The 26,518-nt window shown below is 39.6% G+C and overlaps 2 protein-coding genes across 7 annotated transcripts in view; one reads left to right on the forward strand and one right to left on the reverse strand.

Moving 5' to 3' along the window:
• The window catches only part of ska2 (spindle and kinetochore associated complex subunit 2), a 35,194-nt gene extending 34,644 nt beyond the window's left edge, over positions 1-550 (reverse strand). The window contains exon 1 of one of the 2 annotated variants that reach the window (XM_059973609.1): positions 480-550. In XM_059973609.1, the coding sequence (XP_059829592.1) occupies positions 480-512 (33 nt within the window). In that variant the 5' untranslated portion in view covers positions 513-550. Of the gene's footprint in view, positions 1-234; positions 278-479 lie in introns of those variants that run through there. The other variant, XM_059973608.1, reaches the window with a different exon arrangement.
• prr11 (proline rich 11) lies at positions 1-26,120 on the forward strand. 5 transcript variants are annotated; one of them, XM_059973607.1, is made up of 12 exons: positions 1-239; positions 678-970; positions 2,761-2,914; positions 6,009-6,162; positions 9,190-9,321; positions 15,409-15,651; positions 17,126-17,224; positions 17,317-17,415; positions 18,304-18,410; positions 19,084-19,146; positions 21,358-21,451; positions 24,001-26,120. In XM_059973607.1, the coding sequence occupies exons 3-12, from the start codon at positions 2,763-2,765 to the stop codon at positions 24,073-24,075; spliced, it is 1,218 nt and encodes a 405-aa protein (XP_059829590.1). In that variant the 5' UTR covers positions 1-239; positions 678-970; positions 2,761-2,762; the 3' UTR covers positions 24,076-26,120. The 5 variants fall into 5 exon arrangements, with proteins under 5 accessions (XP_059829590.1, XP_059829586.1, XP_059829587.1 ...); XM_059973603.1 differs by having other exon boundaries at positions 678-883; XM_059973604.1 differs by having other exon boundaries at positions 747-883.
• The last annotated feature ends 398 nt before the right edge of the window (positions 26,121-26,518 follow it).

Consider the following 26,518-nt stretch of genomic DNA (forward strand, 5'->3'; position numbering starts at 1 on the left):
GGTGTTGAAGATAGAAAAAAAAGGGGAGGGGCACCCAAGGCGAAATGAAAACAGGCGCGACGACACCGGAATGCTTCGGCCCTCCCACGGGTTTACCCAGATGATCGCCACTATCTTATAAACCTCCCCCCCCCCCACACACACACAGACTCGGAACTCGGGATCCTGAGGCAATCCCCGGGGTGGGGGGGGGGGCGAAGAGAAAAAAAGAAGAGGACTCGAATTTGCTGTTACCACAAGTAAGAAATCGCAATCCCGCCATTTTCGCACCTAATTACCCGGATGCAAATCAGGATCGAGCTTTCAAACAAATTAAACTTTTTGCCGAAAAAATACACCTATCGCGCGCGCGCAGAAATTTTTAAAAGTTTTTTCCCCGTGACCGCGAGGCTTTAATCTACCCATTGCAATGTTTTTCTTTTAATTAAAACTGGTTTCCAAATTTAAATAATTTTTTTAAATTTAAAAATCCCTCTTACCATCGCTGCCAGCTTGTTGACCGCGGTCTCCATATTGAATAGTTTACATTCCGAAGGCGAACCGATAAAGGCCTTTTAAGTAGATGTAACGTGGCTTGTGATTGGATAGTTGCCGCACAAAATCTGTCTTCTTATTGGGGATAGCAGAAACACCCTTTCTGATTGGATTAGCTTTTGGATTTTGTTGTATGCCGATAGGATGACAGGATCATTTATACTGACATTTCATTTGATATTCATAATACGCACCGCACGCGATTGGATCAGAAAGGAAATTTTGGATTGGCTAGAAGTGGCATTCGGCTCCGGACCTTGTGCTTTCTTATTGGTTGAGTTAAGTCGAACGACGACAAGAAACCCGAGACAGTTGGTCGAGAACAGCTTCTAAACGTGGCTCATGAAAGGCAGGTGTTTATTGGGTAATGAATGAGCGTTTTAATTTTAAACTGTTGCCGCTGTTCATGTCACGTTAGTGAACTCGTTTGTTTGAGGTGAGTATTGTGGAAGTCTTTACTCAGTTTTTTTTTCCGTATCGATTCTAAGTTTGAAGTTTGTTAATTATTCGTAGCGTTGTGTGTTGTCAATGATTCACAGTCCAAAGCAGTTGTTTTCAGCCTAAGATGCACTCACTGTACTGGTAATATTAAATCAACGGTTCTTATTGGTGATGTGTTTCCGTGACCTCGCCCCTCACTATTTTCTATCCCTACAAAATCACTAGGATTTCTGTGTTCTCAAATTCTGCCAACATCTTTCCTACTTTGCAGGAAGTGAGTAGGATATAAAAAGTTTTCAACTGACGAAATTTAAAAGCTTTTATATCTGGCAAGTAGATAGGCCATTCTCTTACAGCAGGCTTAATTTTATGGACCATAAAGCAAACGAATTAACTGCATACAACTAATTAGAGCTCAACTGGTTTACTGTGAAAAGTCTTAGCAACAACTGTAAGTTATAGAAAAGATGTAATTAAATTGAAAAGGGGTGTTAAAAGGATTCCAATGACAGGAGGGCCTGAGTTGCAGGGTAAAACTGTATAAACAGATGGTTGAGGGGTAACTTTAGAGGCATGTAAAATGATGAAAGCATAGGTAAAATCAATGGTCGCAGTCTTTTCTCACCCTGGGTAGAGGAGTCTTGTACCAGAGCATTAATTCCTCTCTATCCTTTATCTTTCCAACCCACCTACCTGGCTTGTCCTAGCTATCTGTCGCCTTTTTATTCTGACATTTTCCCCTTCCTTTTAAGTCCTGATGAAGGGTTTAGTTGCTGAATGTCAACTGTTTATTCATTTCTATAGAGGCTGCCTGACCCGCTGAGTTCTTCCAGTTGTTTTGGATATCCAGCATCTGCATACCACCTTGTGTTTAGAGCATTAGAGAACTGGGTTTAAAGTGAGGGAGGAATAATTTAAAAGGGACATTTGCAGCAAGTTTTTGACCCACATAGTGGTGTGTATCTGGAATAAGCTGTTAGAGGTGGGTGCAATTACAAATTTTAAAAGTCATTTGGACAAATATATTGAACAGTGGTTTTTGATAGATTCTAGAGATCATGGTCTTCAGGGGCTTTGCTGTTGCTTGTATGGTGGGTGACGGGGAGTCGGATGCTTTCTAATCGAGCAAGGGGGAGAGTTGCTGCTTCAGCATGGGAGGAGGGTTTTGAGGTTCTACATTTCTCTGTCAATCTTTGGGGTTTTGTTTCATGGATATCTGTGAAGAGTGACAGTTTCAGTTAGTATACTATCTACAGCCTCTGATATTAAGAATATGAATTAAATTCAGCAAGATGCAGATGAGCTGCAACGAACATTTTGTGCTGGTTAACTCTCTCCCTAAGATTTTGTTAGAGCTACGAGGAGTTTGCATGTAGCGCAGAATCATATAAAATAATCTCTAGTTATAGTTAATACTGTGCTTTGGGAATCTGTTTCTTAAGCAGAGCATAACTTGGATGATTGGTAAATCTGCCTGTAGACTTTGTTGAGATTATTGGCCACAGTGTCTTGAAGAAGGCACGTTACAGGCATGATGTGCAACAGGAGACTGACGGGTTGCAACTGATACATCTGGTAACCTAATTCAGATCACCACCTTGAAGAGACAAGATGGATTGGTGCTGTGACAGAACTGAAACTATGATGCATGAGAAAAGTGATTTTACAAAATTAAATTCTGTACTTGTGTCCGATGCACTGCCATAGAGCCTTGAGGGGTCAGGACAACATTTTGAATTTGGGTCTAAATGCAGGATCTATTGACATTACAAATTTCTCCCACAGTTATGTTTAAACAGAACTGGTGTCGCAGAAAGCGGAAGATCATGAGAAAATGGCAAGTGATAGGAAGGGCACAGAGAAAAAATAAGCGACACCTGCTAGGAAAGTACAAGGGAGATGTCTGCAAGCCACAGCCAGCCACTTGCCAAGCAACCGAGTAAGTGACTCTTCAGATAGCCATGTTTCAAGTTGAGACTGGATTATGTGAAAGTATAGTGGACGGCAGTTAATCGGGACACACTGGAACCAGTACATCTTGGTTCAATTAAGTGGCTGCCCATATTAGCTTAAGTTTCATGGAAATGGTTTATAAAAAAAAGTATAAAAAGACAAAAATAGTAACAAATTATGTATAAATGAAATGCAGACCAAATTAAACTTTACCAATTTTATTATAGTACTATAAAACTGTATTAGTTCCTAATAATTTTCGACAGAGGAATTCATCCAGTGTATGCAATGAACAAAATCAGTGCAGACTCCTAGTACAGTATTGAGCAACAACACGCTGGAGGAACTCAGCAGGTCGGGCATGTAACTTACCCTGTGACGGGTTACAGAACCAGCAGAAATGGAAAACACATTGGAGTCTGGTATTGCCATTAACTAATAGTACTTATTAGTAACTACACAATACAGTACTATGAATGCAGTTATATCAAACAGATTAGTAATTTTATTCACCCACACACACATGTGGAAATAGGAACAAAACTAGGCTCTTTCAAACCTAGGGGTGGATGGATATAGTCTTACAATGATGAAGAGAGTTCAGTTCAATTTGAGGTGGTTGGTTGAGCAACATTGGAGAGAGAGTGAGGTGAGCTGATGCCATCGATCTTCCTGTTGCCTTCTGAAATCCCCGTTGTCCTCCAAAATTCTGTTTAAGTCACTGACTGTGACCATAACATGTACAACCGTTCTTCAGTGATGGAATTACCACTCAGGCGAGGGTGGACACACAAATAATTCCCCACCAGTCGCACCTTTTCACACTGCGAGAGCAACTGATCAATTTCCCTGAATCGATCCTCCAAAGACCCCAACTTCCTGTGGGTGCAACAAAGCTCTTCCAGTGTCCAAAATCGTGTGTCTGTCTGTGTATCAGTGGACACCAGCTGTCCGTTAACCTGCTCTGTCCTCCTCTCTCTGCAAGAACTTTACAAGCAGGCAAGTGTCCTTATGGAAAGGTAAACAACTTGTAGAGAAACCAGAACATCAATCTTTCAAGCAGTCTCTGTCTCTCTCTTTCTCACTACGTTGGATACCTCCTTCTCCCTCTTTGTAACAGCTCAAACAGTGTCCAAAAGCCAGTCTCATTCTCCAACATTTTAAAGTGATTGTCCACAGAAAATATGAACCCTAGGGGTACATGACAGGCAGCATCAGTGGAAACGAGCAGTCAACGTTTCCACAGATGCTGCCTGCCTGTTGAGTTCCTCCAGTGTGTTATTGCTTTGACCCCAGCATCTGCAGTGTATTTTGTGTTTAGTACAGTATTGAACTGCCTTCAAGCAATGCTATCAACAAGTGCATCTTGCAAATCTTCATTTTCATTGTAACATTCCAAATGATTGTCGACAGATGCCTTAATTCTTCATAGTTCCTAAGTTGTAGTAGTGAAGTCATTTCATTTTCACTCCCTGCTGTTTCTGGCATCTCCAAACCCAAATACTTAAAACCACCACTGTGTGGGGGGGGGGGGGGGGGGGGAGTTCAGAATTTTCTTCCTGCTTATTTCTCATGAAATGTCTGTGACAAAAAAAAATCACTTTTTTTTGAAAGTATAAACATTCACACAGCAGATGCTAGTTAAAAACTGTTCACTCTAAGCACAGTGTTGCATCTAGCAGTCGCACAGTGCACACAACTGACACTAGTTGGAATCTGTTCGGCAGTCTCCTGTCCCGATTAAGTGATGGTGTCCCAAATAAAGAAAGGGAATCCTGGCTATTTTCTCAATTTGTTCTTCAAGAATTGACCCAAATATGAGGCTGTCCCAATTAACTGATAGCTCATAGCTCAATTAACTGGAATCCACTGTTTTACTGTAAATGAACACTATTTACCCCATTGCTTTTGACACACCCAGTAACAAATATTGTTTGAAAAAGTTATTAGAGTATTACAGATGCCCTTTATTTCAAACAGCTTTATAGAACAGCTTTTGCTGGTCTTTGTCCCTGTATGAAGAAAATGAACCTGGGATATTAATAATGGAAAACAGATGGTAGCTGAATACCGGTATGCTGCATGCAATTAGGAAAGCTAACAGTTGGTTATCATTTATTAACAGGGCACTGAACACAAAATGAGCTTGAATTTCAGATACACAGGGTATTTGTTAGATTGCATCAGAAGTACTGTAAACAATATTAGCCTCCTAATTTGAGTAAAAATTTATTTAGAGATACAGTGTGGGACAAGCCCTCGCAACTCAACAAGGTACAGCGCCCAGCAACCCACTGATTTATCACTAGCCTAATGGCAGGATAATTTACAATGACCAATTAAGTGGTACCTCTTTGGATTGTGGGAGGAAAGTGAAGCACCTGGAGGAAACCCATGCGTGCACAGGAAGAATGTGCAAACTCCTTACAAATGATGCTGGCATTGAACTCAAACTCCAACGCCCCCAGCTGTAATAGTGTCCTGCTAACTGCTACACTACTGTGGCACCCTATGGATGTTAATACATTGGAAAACAGTTCAGAGAAGGCTACAAGAAAGGCTAGGTTTCTTATAAACAATGATATAAGATGCAACTTGGATCATATGATTACTTAGTGGCTGTGGAGAGGATGTTTCCTCCTGAGAGAATCTAGAAGTAAGGGTTTCAGTTTTTTAAAATAAATAAATAAATAAATTGTTCCAGTTAAGATGCATGCAATTAAATTTTTTTCCCCCTCAGAGATCATGACTCTTCCCTTCAAACAACAGAATAAGCAGAGTCATAGATGAGCAGCAAAGGAGTGAAAGGTTACCATTCTGTCCTGTTTCAGGCTTTTTATTGCAGATGAATAATGCATTTTTATGTCATATTGCTTCATTGTGTGTTTTAGACATCCCAAAGCTGTGAAAGATGCACTATTCATTTGTCCCAATTTAATGGAATTATTTGGACTATACTGGGTTTTGCATGACTTTCCTGCTACCATTTGACTTTGTTACTTAACATCTGACATTAGTTCCACTCTCTAACTTTTATGTTACATATAGTTCACTCACATTTATTTTTATTTTAAATCCAGGAAGGAGGACGTGGTCGCATCGAACAGCAATTCCTTCCTGCATGATTCAGTTCCTGTTGGGCTCATTTCTTTAGCAAATGTGAAGAATCTGTTGAATCCTCTTAAGACTGTGGTTTATTCCATGTATTCATGGTGGCTTAAGAACGTTAGGCAGGTATAAGTTCAAATCAAACCTACTCCAATTCAAACTGTAGAAATACTGCTCTCTGCTAATTAATTGAATGGTCATTTTCAATCCTACAAGTTTAATGTGTCCATTAAGTCTCCATTTTGTAACTTTTTGTTGTATATTATATTTTGGTAAATAACATAAATTGAAAATTTAAGTGCCCTCCAGTATATTATGACTTGGCTAATGTAAATCCAACATTTGGTTGTTTGATCGTGGAGAGAGTGAAAGCATTTGAACCCACAGCATCACAATAATGTTCTTTATACAGGTTTGAGTGCACTGACTCTGGCTTGATTCAGACACTAATCAGCCTTGTATCTTGCTCACCTGCAACTATTAGCTAAAAATTGCCCTTGACCTCCAGCAACTGATCTTGTAGCCAAACAAGATGATCCAGGGTAAGAGTCCCTCCAAGGCTTTGTGCTTCTTCATCCACACCCCACCTCTAACATCTACATCCACAGCCAAACCTAACTGCCAGCACTTCATTGTTTCCACTAGCCATTTCATCTCAACCTAATCCTGTTCTCATTTGACATAAATCCAAACTTTCCACCAGGAATCTTGAGCTCTTAGTGAGTAGCATCAGAAATTTACAACATCGGCCATTGCAACTATTTTGTGTCATTCAAAAAAGAGCTACTGAGTCCAATCCCACATTCTGCCACCCAGTCCATATCTCTGCAGGTCATGACAAGTAATTTTTAAAGAATGGTGGTTCTACCTCTCTGACCCTTCATCTACAATTATTCTGCCTGAACTCATCTGGATGAGAAAATCATTTAAAGATCGCTGTATTTTTAAAAATAAAAATGTAGTTAAAACCTCATTGAACATGGCAAAAAAAAGACAAGCACCTAATATGATCTCTGTATTCTATACCTTGCACTGCTTTAACCCTCACCAATAACACTCTTGCTCTACACAAGTGGCAGATTCTTCAGTTCCCTAACAGATGACTTTTTTAATATAACATCATTTAACTCTCAATGACTTTGCACTAAGGATATTCTGCCTGTGATTCTACAAGCTATGCTCTTAGAACAGAGATGAGGTGGAATTACTTGAGCCAGAACATGGCAAATCTCTGGAATTCATTGCCTAGATGGCTGTGGAGGCCAAGGCACGGGGTATATTTAAAGTGGACACTGATAGGTTCTTGATTAGTAAGGACTTCAAAGGTTACAGGGTGAATGCAGAAGAATAGTGTTGCCACACTTCCAGTATAGCATGCCCACAACTTAACTAACCCTAATCCATCCACCTTTGGAATTGGGAGGAAACCTACATAGGGAGAATGTCGAGACTTCTTGCAGACAGTGGCACGAGTTGAACTCCGATTGGTGATTGCATTAAGTGCTATGCTACTGTGCTGCCCAACTCGCTGAAAAAACTTTCTCATCTTTCCTCTAATCCAGTGGTTCCCAACCTTTTCTATGCCCCACACCCCTAGGAAATGATTGATTAATGTTTGCACCCCCTACAAAAGTAATATCACATTTGAAGATGAAGAAGTCTAATTTCTAATTTCACATACAATACTGCGAGTGAACAAATTGAACTTAAAAAAAAGCTTTTAACTCAGTGCTTAAAATGCAAATATAAATGGAGCAATTAGATTCTAATTTATTCAGAAAGAATTGTAAACAGTAAATTGATGAGACTCCTCAACTCTGAGGTGTAACTCCCAGGTAACACTGATGAGAATCCTCAACACTGACTCGGGCAGCGGGAGACTGGAGTGTGCTTGGGACAAACATTACTACCACTTCTCAAGGTACACTGGCAGCTGGCTGAGTGATGACTTGTGACTTGTCACTCAAGCACACAAGCCACTGTTTGTCACACCCCCTGAAATTCCATCTCGCACCCCCTGGGGGTGCAGGCACCCCAGGTTGGGAACCCCAGCTCTAATCCTTATGTAAAATGTTCAAAAGCCCTGCACCCTGATCTTTTTCCATTCTACCATAGGAAATGGCTTGACCCCTGACTTAATCCAGGCCTTTTATAATTTTATAAAACATCAATTATTTCTCCCTTGTTCCAAAAGAAAATACTTCTAGCTTATCTAAGCCTTCCTCAGAGCTAAAATATCACAATTCTGGCAACACCTTCGTAAATCTACTCTGCACCTTCTCTGGTGAAGTTGGCTCTTTTTCTATAATGTGACCAGAATATTTTTATGGATCCAAAATGATGTCCAGATAGTGTAGCTCGCTGTTTTATTTACTCTAGCATACCCTTCCTGCTCTTGGGTTCTATGCTGTGGCTACTAAAGGAAAATAAGATGATTAACATTGATCTCTTTTCAGGATCTGTGGATATATGCTGCAAGGTTTCTGTTACCTCACCCCCCCCCCTTTTTTTTAATGGAGGTTGTTTGTGATGCTTCACAATATCAAAAGCACAACTGTAATGTGTTTATATTTTTGTTTCTCTGCACAAAGAGGCATATTTGCATTTTTTTTCCTCTCCACTTTTGAGAGACATAATGTCACTGGAATGAGAAGTATTGATCCAAAATTGTCACATCAAAATTTTTAATTATCGATATCTACCACAAAAATTTTGGGATAAGAACCTTTGTTACGACTTGTGTTAAATCAAAAAAAAAAGACCCAGTAAAACAGGTCTCATAATTGTAGTCTCTAATTTATGAATTTTATACCTGAGGGGTTGCTAGAATCTGCCACTAAGTCAGTTTTAAAGCCACTTTCCCACTTTCCGTTTGATCCCATGGCTTCTCTCCTTTCTTGCCCTACCACGAGGAACCTTGTAACAAATCTTGCTAAAATCTATCAAAACGTATGATATCTTGTCTTTTATTATCTCCTATGTAATTTCATTACCCAACTATTACTTTTAAATGAGCCTGGTCAGTACTATCTGAAGGAGAACCTTTTTGATCCAAGCTTATCTGCATGTGACCTTTGGTAGATGAAGCAGAGGGATAGAATTAGGAAATGACAGTCTGATCTATATTTTGATTAATTTCCTTTGCATTTACAGGGATTGGAATTAATCAAAGATACTCTATATCCTTCACGTGTTTACCTGCAGGAGCTGAATGCACTTCGGCAACGTATTGAGTCACTTGAGATCAAACTAACACGAATGCAAGAAACCTTTGAGCATCATCAGGTTATCATTCTCTTGCCATTATTATATTCATTTGTTTAATATTAGGATTCCTCTGAAAGAAAAACTTTGAAAGTGCTATTAAAATTTGTACAGCTTTAATAAATCATTTGTACTAAATTATTTGATGTAAACATGGCGAGCTATAAGATTAGTATTTTCCTTAAACTAATTGCTCCTTACTGGTAAAGTGAAAGAAGAGAGAATCATTTTAATTAAACAATGTCAATATCTATGGAAAGAGAAACTGTGGTAACATTTTGGTCAAAGATCCTTCATTAGAGGGAGAGGAAACTAGTTTTAAGTTGCACAGTGGCGGGTGAGATGGATAGGACAAAAAAAGGCTTCTAACTCCACAGGAAGGATTAATGGAGCTATTTGGTCGATATGTTATTGATAAGTGGACAACATGGTAGAGAAGCAGCTAATGACTCTGCCAATGACCACTGATCAGGGGGCCAGTTCCTGCCGCTGCTTGTAAGGAGTTTGAACGCTCTCCCTGTATCCTTGTGGATTTTCTCAAGTGCTCCACTTTCTTCTCATGTTCCAATGACATCAAACATCAGAGGTGCAGAGGGACTTGGGGGTCCTCGTGCCATATGCCTAGAAGATTAATTCATAGGTTGAGTCTGTGGTGAAGAAGGCAAAAGCAATGTTGGCATTTATTTCAAGGGAAATGGAATATAAAAACAAGGAGTTAATGCTGAAGCTTTATAAGACACTAGTCAGGCTGCTTTTGTAATTTTTTTTATTGAAGTTCATCAAACAAACATTTCCATAACATGTGTTTCAGACATTGTACCTATATATCATATAATCATATAGATCACAAATCTCCACAAAGTACTTATCTGAGGTACACACTTATAGAAAAGAGTGGAGAGAAAAAACAAGCAAAAGGGAAGAACTATGTACAAGTAGGGAGCGATCTTTTGTTTTTACAACAGATTCATTGATTTGTGAGAATAAAGTCAGGCCTATGAGGCATTATTTAGTTAAACCATTTTTCCCAGTACGAATCAAATTGTTCCAAATTGGATGAAATTCTCTTACGTTTGATTGGATTTAATAGCTCATTGACATTAAAAGAAATTAATTTTACCTTGTCCTTAGCCATCTGTACTTATCTGTACCATTAAAATTAGAATAAAACTTAATCGATCTACTCCCTGGACAAATAAGAACCAAGAAACACAGATAATAACAAAAATGGCAATGAACATGTGATTCCAAGGCTGAGGTCTCTAGTAGATGACCCTGCCTTGAGCTAGAGGAAATGTCTAGCTGTGGGGGATAACCCCTCCTACTTGTGAGTTGAGGGGCCCCCAATGCAGTATTCATAAAAGACAGAGAACAAATCCATTACACAGAAAAGGTGTGTGTGTGTGTGTGTGTGTGTGTGTGTGTGTGTGTGTGTGTGTGTGTGTGTGTGTGTGTGTGTGTGTGTAATAACAACTAAGTAATATAAAATCCACATTATAATAAGTATTTCTCGAGATATGTATATCACCGTGTACTTTTGCTTTCATTTAGCTTCTCAACATTTTTAAAGTTAGCTAAACCTTATGACTCTTCTGAAGGGGGTGAGGACTGTCTTCGGGAAACTCCCGGTCTCTTCCTGATGTATTTCTCTCGGCCTCCTCCTGTCTCCTGCCTTCTTGATTCTCGCACTATTTCCCAAACGGAGCAGGACAGTTCCTCAGTCAGGCTTTCCCTCATTTTGGTGACAAAATGACAGGCAAACCTCTGGCCTTCATGTCTGTAGTCGCCTCTTCCACAGTCTGGTACAACTGCGTCCCGTTGTCATAAAACACTGGAAGTTTAGCAGGGTTTAGCAGGGTACAGAGTTTGAAATCTAATCTTATTTTGCTTTAGTTCTCACTTTACTTCAGAGTATTCTTTGTGTTTCTGCAGGACCGCAGGGGGGTAATCTTGGTCAAAGTATATTAATTTATCGTCGAGAAAAACTCTCTTCTTACCCCAGGCCCTTTGTAGAATCTGCGTCTTGGTGCTGTACCGAAGGAATTTAATTATTATAGAGCGTGGCTTTCTGTCCTGGGTAGGTTTCGAAACCAGCACGCGGTGCATCCTCTCGATTTCCAGCTTCATAACTGAGGGAATATCCAGCGCGTCCCGCTGTAACTTTTCGACAAACTCCGTCATAGACGAGCCCTCCGCTCCTACAGGAACGTTATAGATTCTGATATTTTTCTGCCGTGATCTTCCCTCCAGGTCAAGCAGTTTACCTTCTTGGTGATGTAATATTTTTATTGTCTTGCTCAGTATCTGTTCCACGGTTTGAGCACGATCTTCCACCTTCTCAATGTGAGTCTCTGCCACCACTATTTTTTGATTAACGCTGGCGAGCTCTGCCTTAATATCCTGGAGCTGCTGCTTTATTTCTTTCTGGGCCTCCATTATTTCTTACAGGATTTCGAAGATATTCACTGCTTCGCCTGAATGAGGCCAAGCAGCTGCCTTGCTAGCATGCAGTCGGGTTGGCGAGCCACTTGCTGCACTCCTCTTAGACGCAGGCTCCACAGTGTCGCTTTTTTTATTTCCATTCCTTTTCTCCATTCTTGCCCCTCTTTTCAGTTCAAATATTTTTCAAAAAATATATTTGATGAAATAATGGGGCTTAATACGCGTTTTTCCGGAGGAGCTTGTAACTTGAGCTGCCATTCTCGACGATCGTCAGGTCACTTTTGGAGTGTTGTTAACAGTTTGGAGGCCCTTATCCCAGAAAGGATGTGTTGTCATTGGAGAGAGTCCAGAGTAGGTTCACAAGGATGATTCCAGAAATGAAGAGGTTAACATATGAGGAGCATTTTGCAGCTTTGGGCCTGTAATCACTGGAATTTAGAAGAATGCAGGGGGATCTCATTGAAAACTACTGGATGTTGAAAAGACTAGATCAGGTGGATGTGGACAGGATATTTCTTCTGGTGGGGGGTGTCCAAAACTAGAGGCACAGCCTCAAAGCTGAGGGATGACCTTTTTGAACAGAAGGAAGGAGAAGTTTTCTTAGTGAAAGACTGGTGAATCTGTGGAATGTTCTGCCACAGATTGGGATGGAGGCCAAGTCTGTGGTATTTTCATAGTGGAAGTTGATAGATTCCTGATTGGTCAGGGCATCAAAGGATATGATGAGAAGGTTTAGGGTTGAATGGGATCTGGGGTCAGCCATGAGGAAATGGTGGAGCAGACTCGATTGGCGGAATGGCCTGATTCTGCTCTTCTGGACATGCAGGTTAGGGTTAGTAAATGGTGGAATGCTATGTTGGTGCTGCAAGCTTACTGAGCTTAGGATTGCCCGGGATTTGACACAATGACACATTTCACCAAATGCTTCGATGTACATTTGACAAATAAAGCTTATATATTCATTTTTTAAAAAGATAAACTAAGCTAATATTGCAGAGTGGAGCTAATATTGTGTTGGCGCATGGCCTAGTGGGCAAGGCATCAGACTAGTAACCTGAAGGTCACTGGTTCGAGCCTCAGCTGAGGCAGCGTGTTTGTGTCCTTGAGCAAGGCACTTAACAACACATTGCTCTGTGACGACACTGGTGCCAAGCTGCATGAGTCCTGGTGCCCTTCCCTCGGACAACATCGGTGGCGTGGAGAAGGGAGGGCCTGCAGCTTCAGCAACTGCCGGTCTCCCATACAATCCTGCCCAGGTCTGCGCCCTGGAAGTTCCAGGCGCAGATCCATGATCTCTCCAGACCGACGGATGCCACCACCATTGTAGAGCGGTAACCTACAACTGAACCATCCAGTTCTGATACAAAAAGAGGAAATGTTATTTGCAATTGTTAAGTTTGATATTAAACATTGAGGATAGAAGAAAATGTACTGTTTCTTGAGCCTCTTTATAGTAAAACAAAGAAGCCACAGGCAGGCTAGATTAGGAGGTGGATGGGGAATGAAAGCAATGAGCAACCCAGCCCTTTGGATTGAACATGAGCCTTTCACAAAGCAGTCACCTCATCTGTGATTAGTGATTTAGCCAAAAACACACTTGGAGCAGAGATTGCATCGGAGGAGTTAGTGTATATTACTACCTCATTTGAAAGGGTTATCTGCTGTCCTGTATGGTGAGAAGGGAAGAGGTAAAAGGAGAGTGTGGTGCCTATAGCTGCATGAGAAATTGAGTGCTTGGTAGACAAATTAGATTACGTGGTCTCAAAGGGAATGGTCCCTTTTGAAGTGGGAAGTGGAAGATATTTCTGGTGGTGGAATTTCATTGAAAGTACCAGACATTGACCTGTTGAATGTAGATGTTGGTAGGATGGAAACTGAGAACCAGGGAAATGTTTCCTACTTCTGCCAGTACGTGGAGTGAGAATGAAGATGCCGAAAACAAGTCAAGGACTCTGTCCATCAAGGTAGAAGAGAAGTGGACAGTTCAAGATGAGAAATTACATCTTTGCAACTATTTGATTAAATATAATTTTATCTCAAAATAGTCAAGTGAGTGTTCATTTAAGGAAATAAAAGTTGCTGTGATTAAAATTCTATGGTTCATTAAGTCCACAGTTTGCCTTGGTTGGGCAATAATGTGAACATTTTTAAATGTTTTCTAGAAATGTTCTGGGAATTTAGGTTAATGCTTCATTCTGAATGGGAGCAACATTTGTGTATTTCTTCAGGGAAAAATAGAAATTAAGCCAAGTTAATTTTTACTGACCTAAATTTAGGTTCAAACCTCTGGGAATTTAAAATGTATGAATCTGCTGATTAATAGCAGATAATAAAAGCCAGCCAATGGTGGGATCTTTTAATTTGGCATGCAAAAGCAGCAGATATTTGTTCTTGGGTCATATTTGTATAAATAGACTTTAAGGTTGCTTGAAATATTATTTAATAAATCTTGTTCTGGAGAAAGCGATGAGAGGAATTTATTCCCTGCCAAAAAAGAAATTTGAAAGAATTCTATTAGATTAAAAATTTGAAAAAGTGCAAGGTTAGAATCTGACATGTGATCTGGGAGATGTGTACGGTATCCCAAGACTCATTCATTCTTTACCAGTGATTTCTTGAATGACCCGGCACCTAGTGGAATTAATGGAGGCTTTGAATGAGCTGAAACTCTGCATTGAGGTTGCATCATTTATTCAGCAACTCATGATAAATAGCAGCAAGAATCCTTGGCCTTTAAGTGAATCATCTGTTTTATTTGTTCATAAGTGTAAGATGAAGTCTCCATAAGAAGACTACATGAGGCTTTGGATGTCAGGGCTCCAAGGAAATGGTGCAGAAGGATGCTGTTAGCAACTAGCGACTTTTTTGTGAGATTTTAAAATCTGAATATTTGAAGGTGAAAATTAAATTGTGTTGGAGGGATGAATCCTCAAATTGGACAAAGTTGTTGCTCATGGCTAAATTTGCTCATGTCCCATCTCATACATAGACTTGAACCAATTTCATTTGGTATTGGCTCGTTTAGATAAATCGTTTATGAGAACTGATCAGTGTATGAAGTTAATTTGTGTGGGATGTGGTTGGCACAAGCAAAGCGAACATTTATTCCCAATATTTATAGGGAAAAGTGCTAAAGGCAGGCACTGGTAGTTCCATGTACAACATTCTCTTGTCATCTTCAGGAATATGTAAATTGTAGCTGCCACAGTAGCATAGCACTTGGCGTAACACTTTACAGCACCAGTGATCACAAAAGCAAGATTCAATTCTCACTACTGCCAATATATTCTTCCCATGACAGCGCAGGTTTCCTCTGGACGTTCTGGTTTCCTGCCACTTTCCATTGACATATACATTAGAGTTATTAAGTTGTAGCTGTGCTATGTTTATGCCAGGAGCTTGGTGACATTGATGAGCAGCCCCCAGCACGATACTCGAGCTGTGTTAGTCATTGACACAAACGCAGCATTTCACTATGTTTTGATGTATCTGTGACAAAGTTAATCTCTCTAATGGATGAATTTATTGAATCATATGGCACAGAATGTTAATGTGAGCACTAATTGCTAGTTTTAAACGTCTTAAACATGAGATTTTGCAGGTGCTGGACAAAATGTTGCTTTAAATGCTGTCTGCTGTTTCTGAATTCTGTCCTGTAATTTGTAGGACCCCAATACTGCAAAACCAGCTGAAGTATGTTGCTGCCGGAAGCATGCAGACTCTGTACCAGGTCTTAATAAAATTCCAGTATGGCCAGTGCAGCCAATTGTAAGTCGTGCCCTGCTGAAGTTACCAGATGAGGCTCCTCCACCTCCTCCACCTCCCCCACCTCCACTACCTCCAGCTTTCCTGCTTGCAGAGAAACCTCTGCAGATTAAACGGAAAAGCAGAACTGAAAATCCTCAGCAGGTAAGTGTGCACTGACCTGTTCAGTTTTAAAGTTAATTAAGTTACGTGAACGTTTTGAAAGGAAAGCATTTTTATAATTAGGGTAGCATCTGAATGAATTTTGCTTGCAGTGGCATAGTCGCTGCAGTCTCACAGTTGTACTGTGAGTCCTGGGTTTGACTCGGACCTCTGCTGTCCGCAGTGTTTCTGCCTGGGGTCCATCCAAGTGCTTTGGTTTCTTCCCACATCCCAAAAGACCAAGTTGATAAGTAAATTGGCCACTGAAAATTGCTGTTAGTGTGGCGAGTGGTAGTATCTGGGGTGAGTTGAGAGTAATTAAAAACGTGGGATTAGTGTAAATGATTATTTGATGATCAGTATAGACTCAGTGGGCCGAAGGGCCTACTTGCATACTGCATGACTCTATTCCTAATGTTTTGAAACAATTCCACGGTATTAGTAAATTTAGTAAATGCATAATCATTTGTTGACTCCAAAAAATATTAAATTTCAGGAACATAATGAACTTGTACAAGTTTTTCAGGATCTTGACTGAAATTGTGCATGTAGTATGATGAAGCAGATGAAATATAATCCCTACTGACAATGAGTGAAATCTCTATGATTGACACACCAATGTCCACCTCTGAGAATGATTCCCTTTAGGTCTTCAGTTTTGTAAATGAAAAGGTGAGCCCCAAATGATGTACTGTGTTTGGGATGAGTTCCAATAGATCTACAAATTATCCCTTGCTGTAGTTAGAAGAACACTATCTGGCAGCGTTCACCCAGGTTCAAACATATTCTGTTCCCAATCAAAGTTTGATCAAATTTGATCATAATCGTGAGTGAACAGGGGAAACAAGAAAAATGGGAGAAATTGGCCATGTATTCTTGTACCAATTCTGTGCCGCAGAGTTTAGTAATAAATAAAGTAGTAGAGAGGAGTCAGCATTTGGAATATTGTGAAACCAAACGGGAGCTGAGATGAACTGTAGTTTGTCTTGTTTTCTTTAGCTGCAGCACTAGTATAGGTGACTTTTAAAGGGAGGCTTATATTTAAAGGACAGCTTCTTGCCCTCTGCCAACTGATTTCTGAATGGTGCATTAATACTACCTCAATATTTTCTCTCTTTTTGCACTACATTTCATATTATCATAAATTAAAGTAATATTTCTGTATATTGCACAGTACTGCTGCTGCAAAACTGCAAAACCACAAATTTCGTGTTGTGTATGTCAATGATAATAAACCTGATTCTGATTTACTTTTTCTTTCACTTGTTGGATATATTCCAATTGGGATTCTACTGTTTTCACTGACTATTAATAAACTTTAATAAAGTTTTGGCTTGCATATTGTCCAAAACCACCGAACAGACTAACAAATGTCTCATTTTTCAAAGTTTCATTTGCAGAGGTATTTCTTTGGGGTGCACTCATTGGAGTCTTTTTCTAAATATTGTCGTTGCATTTGCAATCTTTATCCATTCAGACAACCCATGAGAAGATTCGTAAGTCACTATCCATAACTACGAAAGATTTGCTTCAAGTAAAGCTGAAGAGCACTGCAGACAGATTTGGAGTAACGAAGGTCAGTCGCTGTTGGTCGTATCAATCTAGTGGTTGGTTTATCATTATAATTTGTTGTAGGATTGATCCTGTGATTTTTTTTTTCCTCTTCAGTTGGATACCAAGAAGAAGGAGGGACCTCCATTTGTTACAGTAAAAGATCTGCTTCATGTGAAGCTGAGAAAGACTCAGAACAAGGTAGAAAAGACGAAGGTGAGCATAATTCTAATAAGATTTTCTTAAACTGTCAATCTAACACCTAAATGTACTGGTTCATTACTCTGTATAATCATTCTTGTAGCTCAGGGGGTCCCCAACCTCTTATGTTGTGGATCCCTGCCTTTAACCTAGGGGTCCATGGACCCCAGATTGGAAACCCCTGTTGTAGATGTGGTGAACTACATTTACCTGTCTGGACATGCCCCCTGCTGACTGCTCCTGTGGCTCCTCCCACAGACCCCTGCATAAAGGCGGTTGGAAGCACTGCTCCTCCCTCAGTCTCCAGGATGTTGTGTGATGGTCTCTTGCTGCTGACTGCTCTCTTCCAGCTAATAAAAGCCTATCTCTCGCCTCACGTCTCTGAGAGTTATTGATGCTGCATCGGTAGATGCACTACTTGTTTCAAACCAACACACTTTTGAACTTAAATAATTTTGAAATCCACAAATGTGAACAAGTGCTGTTCAGATTTATCTCTGGTAGTCATGTTTTGAAAATAGCAATGTTTACCTGATTGTCACCAGGAAATCCAATAGTGAAGTTTCCCAAAAGAGCAGTCAGAGTATGGATCTTGCTGAATGGTAAGTGTTTCAAGAGATTAAGAGGAGTCAGGTGAAGCAATTAGAGGGTTGTGCTGACAGATTTATGCAAAGATTGACAGAAGAGGCTCCAGTGGGATGTACATGCTGACATTGAGTTGGCCTAAGTATCTTGCTTTTGTATTTATTTCTAACAGGAACTCAAGATATTTTTTTTTAATATACTTGCACTTAGAGTATATAGCTTTACTAACCATGAATACACCAGGTGACAAAGTTGAGTAAAGATTTTAAGCCTTTCCTTTTTGTCTGAAGTGCTATGAATCACATACTTTGTTTGCAGATGGATACACCAGGAAAAAAAAGGTCTCCTTTGGTCACACTCTCTGATCGGCAAGGCTTTAATTTTCAGGGAAAAGCTAATCAACTACAGAAACCAACGAAAATTATGTAAGTCAGACATCCTTCCAGACAACATTCAGTACCTGAATGTTTTGCAGAGCAATTTTTATTGTATGTAGCAGTTTAATAATTTTAAGCACAAAGGTATTTTAAGTGGGTGAGGAAATGCGTCTTAAACTTGAATTATAATCTGTAACTGCAAATGTCAATATTCTGAATATAATTAAGGAAACAGTTGAAAGTAAACTCATTCAAGGACCCAGGACTTGAATGTTTTACAAACATTTAAAGTCTGGTCATGTTGTAATGTGATGTTAGGATCCCAAAAAAGAACAAGGCGATTGTGACTATCTAATCTGTTTTGGTTAAGAGGTGGATGGCAGGCCTGATACCAGTACCAATTCCTTCTTTTTTCATTCAGTGGAGATCACAGATGGAGTAGCATCCAAAAGACCACATGTTGAATTGCAACTTTGTCTCAGACAATTCTTTCTAGCCCTTTATTAGCGAATCAGAAATATTCTCAAAAATGCATATCACTTCAAGTTTTGAAGGTGTCAGTAGATCTGAATAGAACACCATAGGTGTTGAAAGTTTTTCCTAAAGAATTAAGGCGTTAAACCTAACTTTTCACTTTGTTTGAACTGTTTCAATGTTTAAAGTAAATAAGACACACTTAAACAAACTGCAGTGCAAGTCTTGATTTTTATTTTTACTTAAGGATCACTCCACATCGACCTGTTTTGGATCTTCGGCAGCGTCTAAAGAAAGTAAATATAGAAAGGTAATAGCTAGTGTTTAAACATTAATCCTTGCTTAAGTTGCATTGATAATGTTATGAAGTTATACTAGTCATGTGCATGTGACAAAAATTTGCTGGTATTTGGCCTGGAGATCAACATTGCCTCTACTTTGGGAGAAGTTTGTGTAGATTTGGCATGTCACCAAAGCTTTGACAAATTTCTATAGATGCACAGTAGAAAATATCCTAACTGGTATAGAAACACTAATAGCCAACAATGGAAAAGACTACAGAAAGTGGTGGATTTAGCCAGAGGTGGCTCAGTCTATCACAAGCAAAGCTTCGCCACCATTGAGCACATTTACATGAAGCACTGCCTCAGGAAAGCAGCATCTATCCTCCAAGATCCCCATCATCCAAGTGTGCTGTCTTGTAGCTACTACCATCAGGCAGCAGGTACAGAAGCCTTAGGTCCCACACCACACGACAGCCATCAGGCTCCCAAAGTCACGTAGATAACTTCACTCACCTCAACTCGGAACTGATTCTACAGCCTATCGACTCACTTTCGAGGACTCTTTACAACTTGTATGCTCAGTATTTTTTTTGCACATTGGTTGTTTGTCGTTTTTGTAAATTCTGTTGTATTTATTTTCTTGTAAATGCTTGTATGAAAATAATTCTCAAGGCAGTGCATGGCACACGATGTGCATGCCTCGCTTAAAGAACAAACTCAAAAATCACATTCCCAGCCATGGTTTTTCTTCAAATCAATTTAATGTTTTGAAGTTACAAAACGCAACAGGTAATGTCACTGTGAATTTTACTTTGAACTTTGATGTAACTACAGGTGTAATACAAAGGGTATGCGTTGGTGGCAAGTAACTTCTCTCCCAATTTCCCAACTCTTTCCACCATCTGCAGGGCAGAAGTCAATAATGAGATTATTCACCACTTGCCATTGTGCAACAGTTCAGTGAGGATAGACATAGCTCATGATCCATGATTCTGTTTTGAATTCTAGATAGCAATGGTCAGTTGGTTCTTGCATCTCAAACATTTCTTTCTCTTTGGTTACCTTTGTAAATAGTGCCTTCTTTTTAGATACAATTCCATAACTACCTGTGATACTTCCAATCATTCTTGGAAACACACTTTGTCAACCTGCAAGGCTGCTGGCAAACATTGGAATGAAATCTAGCCCTGCTTATCTTCCTAAATTCCACACATACTTTATAACTGAAGAGTGGCATTGGGAGGGGGCATGGGGTGCTCAATCTGTCTGTTATGAGGAGAAACTTGATTTATTTTTCTCATTCTTTCCAATCTGTAGCCCTCTTTCCATTCAGCTTTGAATATAGCAAAGGTAATGGGAAGGCGGGGGGCAACATTAGGTTTATTTGTCTCTCATACATTGAAATGCTTTGTTTTGTATCAGTGACCAACACAGTCCATGGTTGTGCTGAGGACAGCTTGCAAGTGTTGTCATGCTTCTAGTGCCAACATAGCATATCTAAAACTTACTAACCCTAACTCTAATGTCTTTGGAGTGCAGGAAGAAACCAACATGATCACTGGGAGAACATATAAACTCCTTACAGACAGCAGGAAGAATTGAATCCCAATTGTTTTTTTTTAATAACTGGCATTATAAGGTGTTGCGCTAACCAATATGTACCATGCTGCCCACAGTATCCCTATGCATGTTTGGATCCTTGTACATTGTTCTCAGCTGAATACGAGAAGCAGTAGGAGCAGGCCGTAAGGTTCTTTAAGACTAGCCTGCCACTTAATATCAATCCAATGGTCTCAATCCGAAATGTCGACCATCTATTTCCTTGCAAAGATGCTGCCAGACCCAGAGTTCTTCCAGTCCCATGACAAGTTGATCTACGTATCAAGCCACCTTCGTGTCCAATATGTTTGAAGGAGATTTTGCATTCTTTAATTTCATCCTTCAACACATTATTGTGCTACTTGCTGCTCCTCCCAAACACAGTGAAATGTTAGCAGATGAAAATTAGAGAGGGAATGTGATTTAAATAATTGATACCCACAGTATTTTTCCAGTTGAAAAACACAACTTCTGAGCAAGATGCGTCATTTTACAAAGAATTAAAATTGCTCTTCAGGACTATGGATTACTTAAAATCTTGTGTAAAATGATATACCTTTCTAATGAAGAATAGATCCTTGCATATTTTGAGTTGTTGAATGCTATGATCACTCGCCCTAAAAGGTGTTTGATTTTAGGAGCCCAGGTGGAACACCTCTCTACAAGGAAAATAAAGATACTGCGACGGGATTGACGCCAGTTATGACCCAGGCACTAAGACGGAAGTTTGAGGTTGGTTGCTTTTAATGCTCTTCATCATTTTGTCGATGTGGCATTTAATGAATGTTGTCCTCAAAATATCCAAATTGTTTCCTTTTATGACCGTATCTTGAGGGCATTGACCCTTTGCTGAAGTGTGGTTTGTGGTTGCCCTCTAACGATTGCCAATGGTCTCCAGTTGCCAGGATTTCCTCATGGTCTCCGTCTGTCAGGAAATCCCCATCAAAGCATCCACATCAGTTTCACACGAAGTGGTCACTTTTAGATACAGGGGTGTATGTTCCTGGTCTTCTGTTGCTATAGCACATCCACTTCAAGGTTTGGCGTGTTGTGCATTCAGAGATGCTCTTCTGCACACCACTGCTGTAGTGCATACTTATTTGAGTTACTATCATCTTCCTGTCATCTTGACAAGTCTGGTTATTAGCTGACCTCTCATTAACAAGGTGTTTTTTGCCCACAGATCCGGCACTCCCTGGATTTTTTTTGTTTTGGATTTTGCACCATTCTCTGTAAACTCGAGAGACTTGTGTGTGAAAATCCCAGATCAGTTTTGGAGATACTCAAACCACCCTGTCGGGCACCAACAATCAAAGTCACAGTCAAAGTCACTTTAGATCATATTTCTTCCCCATTCTGATGTTGGTCTGAACAACAACTGAATCTCTTGACCATGTCTGCATGCTTTTGTACATTGTTACTGCCATATGATTGGCTGATTAGATATTTGCATTAATGAGCAAGTGTACTGAACAGTGGCCACTGAGTATTTGCCCTTTTGATTAATAACTGGCTTATCCAACTTGTATATCAAAGGGTTAAAGACTAACTCAGCAGTCTTGGTTCAACTCTTGTGTGTGCATCATCTGCGCTTATCCTAAGTTTGCTGTTTTCCTTTGAACATAAGCAAGTTTAAGCAAATTGTATCTCCTTGCTCACAGTTTGTTTCTAAGGTAAAGTTGGCACTTCCTGCACCACTCTTGGGCAGATTCTTGACTGTACTCTTTACGAGCTCCTGCATGGCTTGTGGGAGTCAGAATAGGGTTTATCATCACTGATATAAGCCTTTGCACTAGAGCAGTTCCACTCTCGGTTTCAAAAATCTTGGTCCAAAGGTATGAAAAATTGTCATGACTGGAGACTTCCTTAGCTGCAGTGGATAGCCATGATGTCTTCTGTGCCTTGTCGTGCCCTTTGCTTTCCACAAAGTGTTGCAGCACTGCCTTCTTGGCTGTTGGATCTTGTAGTTGATCTCATCCACCTGGTCTACTGGAACTGTAGCTGGAGTAGGCATCTCCCTTTCTCACTGAGGACAGAGGTTCCCGGCTACCGTCACCTGGTTTAGCCTGCCTGTCAAAGCAGTGCACTGGGGTGAGGCCACCGTTGCTTGCAAACGGCTACATGGAGCCACAGGTGAAAGCTGGAGACCAAAGGTGGATGAGATGCCCCTGAACGGGGCATGGCAACCCCACCACCAGAGGTGCTACCCCTCTCTGGACACCCCATGCGCCCCACAATAAAAAGAATCGTTCATTGTTGATTCTGACACAACGTGCCCATGAGCATCCAGTCGTCCTGATGAGAGAGTGGAGAGCTGCCACTGGACTTCTGAAAGGTCTGTGAACACTAGCTCATCTTTGCACTATTTATTTTTGTAATTTGTAGTAATTTTGCCCTTGCACTGTAGCACTGCTACAAAACAAAGTTCATTTTATATAAGTCAGTGATAATATTCATTTAAAAACTATCTCAAAGTTTAATTTCTTTCTTGCAATTTTCATTTATTTGGTATCACATTGGGAAGTATATTTGTAATGCTGCACGAGTACTCGTTTATGCAGAAAAAGAAACTTGTACTTTTAGCTTCTGCAAAGTAACATGTATTTAAATCACAAATTTCCCAACCCCCAATTGTAATCCCAACTAAAAAGGAAACCATGCAATTTTAGTCAGTTGGCCCTGTGGAGAGGATGGAAAATTCTCTGATTGGTCTCCAACTTGTTCTGTTTCCACTACTGAGTTTCTTCAGACATTTTTCTCGGGTATTGCCTGTCAAAAAGTCTTAATGTTACAAAAGATTTCATATTGAAAGCTAAAACTGTAACAAAACATTTTTAAACCATAATCCAGTGCTTAATTACTTACCTCCCCTGACATGAATTCATGCAAAATTACTGTTTCTTGCAATGAGGGAAGCACTTATGGGACACGGAGGGTTGTTATGAAAACTCTGACTACTGAAACCTCTTTGATTTGTGAATATACCCCTCTTGCTTGTTAAAGATGAACTCAACCTCTGAATCCACCCCATGGTAGCCCTTGCACTTGGTCTGTAACTATAACACTACATTATGCATTTGGTTAGTGCTTCTCCTTGTTCTACCTGAATGAGCTTGTTTTGAAATGATCTTTACGGGTGGCTTTCAGAACTATTTTTCTCCACTGAATCGCAGTACATGTGACAATAATAAATGGATACCAATAACTATTCAATGTTTTTTTTCAATCACACTCTGGAGTCAGAAATTATTTCAATTAACACACTTTGGGTTCTGTTTCAGATGGCCCATCCAAAAAGTCCTCCTGGCGGCTGCTCCTCTCCAAACACCAGCTCCGATGAGCAAAGTGCTTGCTAATTTTTACTTAAGTTCTGTTATTATTAAATTTACTTCAATTTTATGTAAATTCTGTTTTGTTTATGAAAATGTGTATTTAACAATGGTGAGATGAATGGATTCCAGCTGTGCCTTGTCAATTATGAAGCATGTAAAGGTTTCACTCTCTGTATATATAAATGTGTATTTTATGTTGTGGAGCAAATGGCTTCTAGCCTGTGGAAATCATTATATCCAATTGGTCACCTGGCTGCCTGTGGTGTATGGCATGATCTCCAGTTGTTCACTGATGACATGGTGTGCACTACTCCAGCGTTCAAGCTGGGACACATAACAGAGCCTGTTTATTCTCAAAAGCAACAGTTAAATGACTTAATTGTTCTGGGGGGGGGGGAATAACTCTTTTTGGATTAAACCTATGTTTATACATTTGCCATAAATTTCATGGTCTATGCCATCTTCATAGTTTGGCATTGACTTTTTCTAAACTTTGGATTTTAAGAGTATAACTAATACTTGCATGTTCATTTATTCACTGTTAGTTTTAATTCTAATTCCCCTGCATCTTTTAAAATATAGGGTCCCAAAGGAAATATTATTTAGGGGTGGTTTAAAACAAAACGTGATGATTCCGAGAGCAACTTTCCACTTGTAGCCTTTCTCCTTGAAATCCGATACATCCTTGCTATTGAGGGTGTTTGGTATTAATGATCCTGAGTTATGGAACCTGTCTCGTCTTAATTACAAACAACACAACCAAAGTAAAATCTTTAAGCCACAGAACTTTGCAACATTGCCAATTTTGTACACTTAAACTGGGAGGGTGTTAAAATTAGCACCTTTTGGTAATTAGTGGGGATAAAGTAATCAGATCTTAGATTTTCATTGATACTAGATATGTGCAAACAATAACAGTGGTAAGTTCTTCATATATTAACACAAGATGGTAATTTTATTTTTTCATTTGGAAATGTGTTGTTGCACGTATGAGCTCAATTTCTCATTTTAACTCCACTTAAGATGTCCAGGATGCATTTTTACACTTGCCAGCCTTTGCATGGAAGTGTAGTACAAAATCCTCTATTTTGCTAATGAAAGCAGACATACTCCAAGTATCCAGTATCAGAAGGTGGAAAATTCAATAAAAGTTTAATTATTTCTTCCTCTCCGTTTCTGCATTGATGAATTTCCCTATTAGCTTGCTCCTGTTTTTATGCAATTCTGTGTGGCTGTGAGTAAATGAGATGATTTAGTGTATTCCACAGTGATGATTATTCACAAGCTTCAGTTAAAAAGGGTCCCAAAAGTGCACTGGTTACTTAATTAGAGATGAACAACAATTTAATGAAGTTGCCACCAAAATGAATTTGAGAAAAGCTATTGGACTGCAATAACAAACAGACTCTTCAGTTGTATCGAAGTGCTGTGTGATCTTGTTCACTTTGTGGGAACTCCTACGAAATTGACAAGACAGAGAAACAGTAGATCAAAAAGCTTTGCCATTTATCTGTTTTTCATTTGTAAGAAAAGGAATTGTCTCAAATGCTGTTGGTAGAGAATTTGTAATTTCCTATTTCTCATTCCTCATTGAGATTTAACTGCAGTGAAGGAAAAAAGCCAGCTAGCTTTGTTTCAACAACTTTTTTCACTGTAGATAAAATATTTTAATGTCAGATTTCTGTTCACACTGTACCATTCTGTCAGTGGTTGAGAGCAGCCCTGTGCAACTTAGATGTGTAAGTAATAGTGTATGATGTACATCCCAGCCAGAGATCAATTTGATTCCAAATTGAAGCAAAATGCTATAGAATTTTAATGTATTTTGGACATAATTGTCTTGAATATCTGTTACAAAAGTGGTGCTTAAAATTTCTTCGTTTAAAGGTTACACCTTTTTATGTAGCTTGTACAAAGAAAAAAACAAACATATCATGCCAGTATTGAACATTGCACTATTCCCAGTGGGTGGAATGTCAATTTTAAATGTTTTTGGATAAATCTATATTGACTACTTTTTATCATTTATCTATGTAATAAAATGGGCCTTCAGCCTATATTACAGTGTATTGTATGCTTTGTTTCTGTGTATATATAATAAAATGTACACTATCATTCCTTTCTCAGGCCGATGCTGAGATAAATTGCTGATGTCCTGACCAAAGAAAAATGCAATAATGAATGCTAATTGACAATTTGTTGAGCCTGATATTTCTGGGATCATAACTGTTCATGAACTCTGGTGTGAGTCCTGAGTCTCTTCTACCTTCTACCAGATGGCAGCAGCGAGAAAAGAGTATGGGCTGGCTTGTGGGGATCTCTGATGATGGACACTATTTTCCTACGACAGCGTTTCATGTAGATGTGCTCAATGATTGGGAGGTCTTTACCCATTCACTACTTGTTGGATTTTCCATTCATGGGCGTTGGGATGACCATACCAGGCTGTATGTCTGTAGACTGGCTG

The sequence above is a fragment of the Hypanus sabinus genome, chromosome 6 (genome assembly GCF_030144855.1).
Source record: "Hypanus sabinus isolate sHypSab1 chromosome 6, sHypSab1.hap1, whole genome shotgun sequence".
NCBI lineage: Eukaryota > Metazoa > Chordata > Chondrichthyes > Myliobatiformes > Dasyatidae > Hypanus > Hypanus sabinus.

Coding starts and splice junctions, on each gene's coding strand:
- prr11 (XM_059973603.1), top strand. Junction 9,322..15,408: donor AAACCTTTGAGCATCATCAG/GTTATCATTCTC, acceptor TGTAATTTGTAG/GACCCCAATACTGCAAAACC. Junction 19,147..21,357: donor AAGAAAGTAAATATAGAAAG/GTAATAGCTAGT, acceptor GTTTGATTTTAG/GAGCCCAGGTGGAACACCTC.